An 8,885-nucleotide genomic window follows, 5' to 3' on the forward strand; every position below is an offset into this window, starting at 1 on the left:
CTCGTGTTCAAACAGAACACGGGCTTTTCAGAAACACGAATCAAGCTGTGTTTGACTTCATCACATGGTTTTCCAACCCACTTTTGCAGACAAAGACTTGTGAATTTACAAAAATGGACACGAGCTTCAAACTTTAGGATCATTATTCACTCAAATACAATCAAACATGGCACTTGTTGGACCTCTTATGGTACTAGACACTTTGTCCACTTGTTTATTTACTTTATAGTCTGTCTAATTTAGTCACACATACCACAGCAGCTATTTAATGTTCCTTCATGGTTTTTGGTATTATTGTAATGCTTATTTAATCTACTTTGATCTCTTTTATTCTTGTTTTCCATCTCAAAATGGCTCTTTTCTGGAAGACGATTCTACAAATTTGGGAAACCATATGATTCATGCACAGCAGCTTGACTCTGCTGCCATCTTCTGGTCATAACAAGACCTACACTTTATGAGTGTCTAAATGCTTTCTGTTTTATTGTTTTTGTGTTGCAGCTGAACTGGAGTTTGTGCAGATTGTGATCATAATCGTCGTGATGACTGTGATGGTCGTGGTGGTCGTGTGCCTGCTCAACCACTATAAACTCACCACGTGGTCGTTCCTGAGCCGGGCGAGCCAGGCACAGAGTCAAGATCTCTCTCTGCAGCCGGTGAGACTCTCTATCTTTCCTAACCAATCGTTTTAGTCTCTGTCAACTTGACATCCAATAGGACAGTCTGTTTGTTTGTCTGACCGATGGAAGACGGTGTCCTAAGTATTTTTGTAATTTCATTCGTTCAAACTAGCATGGACAATACAACTCAATCGTCACATCGGAAAATGTTTAAAAGTGTAAAAACTATTCACAGGTTTGTGCTCATCAGTTATTTATCCAGTACCCCATATATCCGAGTCCATCAGTAATTCATCCCAGCCGGACATCTTACGCGAGTGAGCTTTTATCTGAGAAGGTTGCAGCACTTTATGATTTGGAGAGTGCTTTGTTCAGCACAACCTAAAAGTCTCTCAAGTGTGTGTGTGAGTTTGTTTACTTCTGGAAAGCCCTCCCTCATCTAATCCAAAATAGGGTGCAGCACTAGACTGAGCGGGGGAGAGAGAGCGCCGCATGTGTGGGTGTCTCATCTCGCCAAAGGGAGGATTTTCGATACGGTTCTGCAGCAGGCAGACAGACGGCAAGAAACAAAAGACCATCTTTTATATTAGATGAACGCTTTCAAAACGCTGGTTGACGCTGTGGCCTGAAGGTTCTCAAACAAGTTGCGTGCAAGCCAAGATGTACATGCCGGTGACACGAGATCTTCTCTCCTCTTCATTTCCTGTTTCTACAATCACTATCAAAAAGCCTTTGAAATCTTTAGAGCACCCGCTGTGGTAAAAGCAGACAGAATATAGATTGTCTCACATTGAACACCGAATGCCGCATCAGGACATGCGATGCATTTCTCCTTCAGAAAGCCAAAGAGTTTTTTGGAAGACACAATGGCAGTGTCCCTCAGAGACCAGGACATGTTGATTATATTAAGCGGTTCTGTCTAGACGCCAGTCAAACGCAGACCACTGCATCATCCGCCGGAGAGAAATGTCTCCTGAGTGACTGAGACTTTTCATTCATGAGGGACCACGAGGGGGGGAGCCAAGGAGGGGAGCAGGCTAGGGATGTCTGGAGAATGCTGCTCTCTGATTTTTATTTTCAATATATGAAGACGCAGAATATTACGAGGGTGTAACAAATAGGCTCTGTACGGGGACGTAGAATGATTTGTTGTTCTGATTTGAAAGAGTCTTTTTGTTTTTGTTTTTTAAAGTCACCTATCACATCCATTTGTTTGTGGATTTTGTGTTGATGTTCATTTTTAAATGTTTAAAAGAAACTTTGCTAATTTAAGAAAATACTAACAGTGATACTTCACCCGAAAATACAAATTCTGTCATCATTTACTCACCCTCTTGTGATTTCAAACCCGTATGGCTTTCTTTCTTCTGCTTCTTTCTTCTAACAGAAGCACCCATTCACTTTTATTGTATGGAAACAATGTCAATGGGTACCGCCGTTGTTCTGTTACCGACATTCTTCAAAGTATCTTCTTTTGTGTCCCGCAGAAGAAAGAAAGCCATACAGGTTTGAAATGACAAGAGTGGGTGAATTATCCCATTAAAGGCTACATGCTGTTGTTTTAAATGTATTAGAATCGTAACTTATACTACAACTCGAATCAATGAATATTACATCTGTCTATGTTCCTGCTTGTTTGCAGGAGGGATCTTTGTGGCCATCAGATAATGGGCTGAGGCAAGGGGCATCTGAGGTAAGCTGTCTGTTTATGTGTGGGCTTTTAAAGGATTGTTGTTCTCTTGTATAAATAGCTCATCTGCCTGTAACAAACAGTGAAGTCTCAAATGCGTGTTGTCTTTTTGACGGTGTGTGCGAGGAAGGGTGCATCTGTGTGACTGTATATGTGCGCTTGCACTGAAACTAAAGTGCGTCGAGGATGGATGCACGCATATATTAATTGTTTGTGTCTGGGGTGGGGGGTGTCCCTCTCACCGGGACGCAGCCTCTCAGCGCTTCATTAATCTCTCAGCCTCCTCTGGCAGCGTCTAGACAGTCGTCTGAGAGTCCAGACACTCTGAGTCTATATGCGCAAATTGCCACTCATCGGGCTGAAGCTCGCCGACATAAACGTGGCCCCAGCCGTAATGAGGCTGACATGCAGATTTCACTCTGATGAATGATATTTTATCAGCTACACATTAGCATAGTAATGTCTGAACTGGGATCGGTTTACGTTTGGGCCCTGGCGGTGAGTTTATGTGAAAATTTATGGTCATGATTGATCTGCATGGATTTGGCATGAGTAGAATATAAATAAATGTCTTATCTATACCTTAAAGGGACAGTTCACCCCAAAAATACAAATTCTGTCATCATTTACTCGCCTTCGAGTTGCTCCAAATCTGTATACATTTCTTTGTTTTGATGAACACGGAGAATGATATTTGGAAGAATGCTTATAACTAAACATTTCTTGGACCACATTGACTACTATTATACTAGGAAAATACAAATTTTTGTTTTAGTTCTGATGAACACAAAGAATATATTTTGAGGATGTAGGACAGCAAGTAGATCTGGGCCACTTTTGACTACCATTGTACTTTTTTACTATGTTAGTCAACGGGGTCCAAGAACTGTTTGGTTACAAGTATTCATCCAAATATATTTGGGTTCAAACAAACAAAGAAATTTATACTGGTTTGGAACAACTAAGTGATAAAGTTATGACAGAATTTTAATAATTTACCCACTGTTATTCCAAACCTGTACTTCCTTCATCATAACACAAGAAGATATTTTGAAGAAATAACATTGGACCCCATTGACTACCATTTTATGCACACAAAATAAATATTGGTTTGTCTTCTACAGAAATGGTGACAACATTTGTAACCATCCTAAAAAAGTGTTTTACCTCAATGTAGGTTAAAAAAAAATTGCCTTCAAAATTTCTTATATATAATATATATATATATATATATATATATATAATTTAGGTTGGAATTAAAAATTATGAAATAATTTGTGTGAATTTTACACTTTGCCAACTTTATACAGCAACGCATGGATGAAGGTTTGTTTCGGTTGTAGGTTAAACAGATGAAGAATTGATAAATGAGCTTTCCTCGCTGTGCTGTTTTTGGATTAAAGCATTATCTTATAATTAACGGTATGACATCAGCTCCTCTAAAACTGAGATGAAGTTCTTTTTGGATTTTTTTCCCGCTCTTCTCTGCAGGTGGTGTACGCTCCTCAGCCTAGGGACCGTTTTACCGCTCCCACTTTCATGCAGCATAATCGCTTCAGACGTTTCCAGCCCACCTACCCGTACCTGCAACACGAGATCGACCTGCCGCCCACCATCTCGCTGTCAGACGGAGAGGAACCTCCGCCGTACCAGGGACCTTGCACGCTGCAGCTGAGAGACCCCGAGCAGCAACTGGAGCTCAACAGAGAGTCCGTACGCGCCCCACCCAACCGGACCATCTTCGACAGCGACCTCATTGACATGCACAGTTCAGGGGGCGGCGGTGGGCCACGCCCTCCCAGTAGCAACTCTGGGATCAGTGCCACCAATTCCAGTAACCACGGACGCATGGAGGGCCCCCCGCCTGCTTACAGTCAGGTGATCGGACAGAACTCGGGCATAGTACTTTACCTCCACCAGCACAGCAATAACCCGCCCGTCACTTTGCAAACTCTGCCCAGGGGCCGGACAAATCCAAGCAGCCCAGAGAGCACAATAGCACTGAGCATGGGCCGACAAAAGGAGTTAGTGTGAATGGGCGGGGCAAGCACAGGATTGGCGGACCACTCTTCAACCATACAGAGAAAATGGGTTCTCTGTTTTGACACTCCCATGCACAACAGAGCTTAATAGCAACAAACGCAAAACCATGTTTAAAAAAACAATGTGGAGCTGCGCTTACTAAAGCAAAATTGATTTTTTTTCTTTCAGATCAGCTGTGCAAACATCTGGAGTTTTGTTGACTTGCGCATAGCCGACAAATCAGAAAAAAAATATCTAGCACAAGACAGGCTTTTGTTGTTATTGTTTTTTTTATATTTTATCGTCGTATCCCCTTAAACGCCCCCCTCCTGCCCAAGCCACACGTGACACGCTGGCTGTGTGGTTTTTTTGTTGTTTTTAAGACCGAGATCTGTGCAGCATGAACAAAATGGTGTAAATCCAAATCCTAGTGCCAAGTTTATATGGAAGGTGTCATGGGGCGTCGACTGTCTTAAAGACTTGTTATACATTTTAATCAAAACCCTTCTGTGAAATTGCACTATTGTTGGTAATCAGAGGAATATGGGGAAGCGCGGGGGGGTTGCGAGGGGTGACGTACGTGTTTACTGTTTGTACTGTTTGTCTTCATATAGATCTGATCATATGCTTCAATGCATGCTCTCTATGAGAGAGATGTGATCTTGTCTGTCCTCAGCACAAGAAAAAAATCTCTGATCCAGCCTAAAATAGCCTTTATCTAAATGAGGCACAGAAAACAGAGAGCCCGCTATAGTCTCATCGACCTTAACCGGTGACACTTTCACAGACTCGAGCTGATCTGAGGTCAGCTGCCTGGAGGCCCAGTTGACAATAAGCCTTTTTAAACTGTAAAGGTTTGACATGTTATGAGCTGTTACTCTGGGTCTGGAATGAGAAATTCACTGTAGCGTGTTTCAGTATGTTGCTCATCAGCTCTTTTTAGATTTTTCTTAAAATAAAAATAATTTATACGTATATTTTATAGCTGGAATCTGATTCTAACATCATTCAAGAGATAGTTCACCCAAAAATATATATTCTGTCATTTACTCACCCTCAAGTTGTTCCAAACCTGTATAAATGTAGTTCTGCTGAACACAAAGATAGTTGGAAGAATGTTTTTAACTAAACAATTCTGGGTCACCACTGACAACTAGAGTAGGAAAACGATGATTTTTTGTGTGACAATGATTTTTGTGTGCGTGTTTAAGAGAACAAATACGTCTGTATAGGTTTGGAACAGTTTGAGCGTGAGCAAATGATGACAAACGTTTAATTTTAAGTGAACTATCCCTTTAAGTTTTAAAGTTACCATTGCATGCCTTTTGCACTTTTGTCTGTAAGTAACAACTGTAAAATCAGACACCCATAAAGGTATCCAGCGTTGTACTGTTGTGAATTTCATTTGATTTCTTTGCTTTTATTTCAGTCTCCATTTCAAGCTGCCACGTCTAGTACACGGTTCAGTGTGATGAACCCCTTTGCATCCTCCATCATCTGGTACCCAATGAAAAGTAATCAGGTTTCAGAATATGGTAGTCAAGGGCTAATGTTACGAGCATCCATTTTTACCCAGCAATCCTCTGTTGCGTTTAATCTCCCCTTGTCGCCCAGTCAGAATGAACTCTCAACCCTGACACCACCTTTGTTTTTCCTGTCCATGTGTTGACCCTCTCATTCCCACCCAAACACTTCTGAGCAGAAATCTGCATTCAGTTTAACCTTGATCACAATCATTTAGGCCCAGATGAATAATGTTGCTCTAAACCAAGAGCTCTTGAATCTGGTCCAAAGGTTGAGAGAATCTTGAAGAAACCCCAAAGACTCTTAACAGTTAGTGCACACAAACCCTTTAATAAGGAGACTGAAGACTGAGCCCCTGCTTTTAGTCACCGCATAGCCTGTCAAGGACAGATGGACTTGTGGCCATGGAGATTTTTATACTCTTACGTGTGTTTACCTGGGAGTCATGGTCAAACATTTTTCAAAAGCAACACATCCACCGTTATAAGCTACTCTGTACGCAGAATGTTAGAGTCAGCCAATCGAAATGTGTTTTTTTTTTATGTGTGCGTCTGTGTTAGTTGGCTTTGTTTTTTTCTGCCGTTGTTGGGGTTTTGTTTTCATCTGTCATATGGACCCCCGTGATATAAACCAGACTGAACAAATCGAAAATCTACATTAGGATTTATAGAATCTCAACAGATAGATTAAAGGGACAGTTCACACTAAAAAATCTGTCATCATTTAACCACCCTCAAGTTCCCAATCTGTATGTATTTATTTGTTTTAATGAATAAAGAGAGCGATATTTGGAAGAATGTAGGAAAGCAAACAGTTCTTGGCCACCACTGACTACCATAGTAGGAAAAATTGACAATGGTAGTCAATAGTGCCCCAGAACTGTTTGCTTTCCTACATTCTTCAGAATATCTTCTTTTGCATTCAACAAAGCATAGAAATGTATAAGCATTTTTTCAACAATGTTAGTTAACGGTATCCAAGAACTGTTTGGTAACAAACATTCTTCCAAATATCTTTCTGTTCAGCAGAACGAAGGAATTTGGAGAATGTTTGGGTGAACTGTTCCTTAAAGATGCTGGAACGGTGTATGAATGGTCTTGTCAAGCACAGACAACGTAACTTCTTTAGAGGTTAAATGAACATGGCGCAAAACGAGCACAATGTCCAATTTAAGAGCCCCGTTCCTGTTACGTGTCCCTCTGTCCTCATTCTCTCGCAGAGCTCAACGTTCCATTTATCAGTTTGCTGCTTCCGCTTTTGCTGCTGTTATGCTGCTTCTTCATCCGCTGCACTTTTATGTTTCACCTTTCTATCTGTTCACCATCCCGCGTTAACACTTCCCTTTGTTGTCTGGTTTTCATTCGTCTCTTTGAAAGCGCTTGTTCTCGGCTGTTTTCCGCTGTCCATGGAGTTTGCATGTTACTCGCAAGCTGAACCGGTGCCTATTTGATCGTGTTGTTTTCGAGCGACGTAGGAACCCACTTGCACTCTAAAAGTTCCCACCTTAGCCGTGCCTCACTTCCAATGGTGCTTTCTTCTTCTGTGTGATGTTTTTTTAAACCTTTTATTTGTAAGGTGCTGTAAATAAAGTCAGTCTGTATGCACATATCCTACCCAATGGGTAGACACCAGAGAAAAAAAGACATTGTTAATAATGTAACAATTTGTAATTGATGAAGATTTTAACACGGTGGCAAGATTTGTAAATGCCTGCGGTTCAAATGTGCTGTTTTTCAGAAAGACACTTATGAAAATACTAAACTACAGAGTACTTCTTAGATTTTTGAGTAACATCCTGCTACAGTATGAAAGAAACGGATGTTCTGCGACAACCAAGAAATATTTAGATGTGCTTTTAACACTGCCCCAACTATATGTGACACACACATCCTTGATAGGAAAAACAGTGTAGTTAAGTTACAAGTTAACAAAGTAAATTACAAAACTGGAATCCACGGATAATAGAATCGTTGACCACCAAACGGTGCCAGACTCCCACTCACGGACAAAAAACACTGAGGGCTTGTGATAAAACATGTTCATTTTAATCCCAACAGATACATGGTTTTTGTCATGCAACCCTGTGTTGTGCTTCCTGTCTGCAAAGTTTAATAATGAACCAAATGAGAGATGTAGTTTTAACATTCTTATTTTTGTTATATATTTCAGACATTCTCGTGTATGTGGTGTATAGGAGCAAAAAATGATTTTAATTGCAGATATTTATGTGCCGGTGCTCCACTGTACAGTAGCTTGTATTCGCATGTCTATAGTTATATAATGTACATAGCAATGCCATTTTGACTACAAGCACCTGACTAACAGCAGTTGGTGACATTTTGAGAAATGTACAATGTACTAAGAAGCTTTTAGAGCTACAAAAAAAGCTTTTTTCTTGCACAAACGCGGAGAACTAATAACTGAAATGGTTTAGATGTAATTTACTCTGACGCTTATCATGTGAAAAGCTTCTGAGTGTAGCCATTCAGAACTACACAGAGCAACACATCATCACCGACCTTTATTTTATACTGAATATCTCCCTGAGTTTATGTTACTCTGTATGTTCATGTGTGTGCATACTTTTCGATACATGCACATGTACATACTCACACTTTAATACTGTATTTTGTTTTATTTAAACCATTGTGATGTAACTAATGGGTTTTAAGCCTAAGGTCTGTTACTGCAATGCTGTTTTTCCGAAAAAATGTAATCGATACGTTGCTCTAAATTACTGTTATAGACAAACTTTTATGCTTGTACTTCTGCTGTTGTCAAACTGCAGTAAAACTAATAAACTAAAATGTACCAGTTCTCAAAGACTACTACATCATCTTTCTTTTAATGAACCTTGGTTTTAAAGATTTTAAATGACGCTAATAAAAACTAGCAGTTATTTTTGATATTGTTTAGATTGTTTATCCAAAAAGGGATGCATCAATAGGAGTTTTTGGGGCCGATACCAATATTGGTCAATTGCATACAGTACTACACACTATTAGCTAGTTTTCTGCATTCAATTATTT

At 40.2% G+C, this 8,885-nt stretch overlaps 1 protein-coding gene across 2 annotated transcripts in view; it reads left to right on the top strand.

Annotated features, from left to right (window-relative positions):
- Nucleotides 1-8,673, top strand: part of ldlrad4b (low density lipoprotein receptor class A domain containing 4b) — a 42,743-nt gene extending 34,070 nt beyond the window's left edge. For both annotated transcript variants that reach the window (XM_056762954.1, XM_056762955.1), the window contains 3 exons: nucleotides 502-656; nucleotides 2,263-2,313; nucleotides 3,802-8,673. In XM_056762954.1, coding sequence (XP_056618932.1) covers nucleotides 502-656; nucleotides 2,263-2,313; nucleotides 3,802-4,344 — 749 coding nt within the window. In that variant the 3' untranslated portion in view covers nucleotides 4,345-8,673. The remainder of the gene's footprint in view (nucleotides 1-501; nucleotides 657-2,262; nucleotides 2,314-3,801) is intronic.
- Nucleotides 8,674-8,885: the final 212 nt, after the last annotated feature.

Source organism: Triplophysa dalaica, chromosome 12 (assembly GCF_015846415.1).
Source record: "Triplophysa dalaica isolate WHDGS20190420 chromosome 12, ASM1584641v1, whole genome shotgun sequence".
NCBI lineage: Eukaryota > Metazoa > Chordata > Actinopteri > Cypriniformes > Nemacheilidae > Triplophysa > Triplophysa dalaica.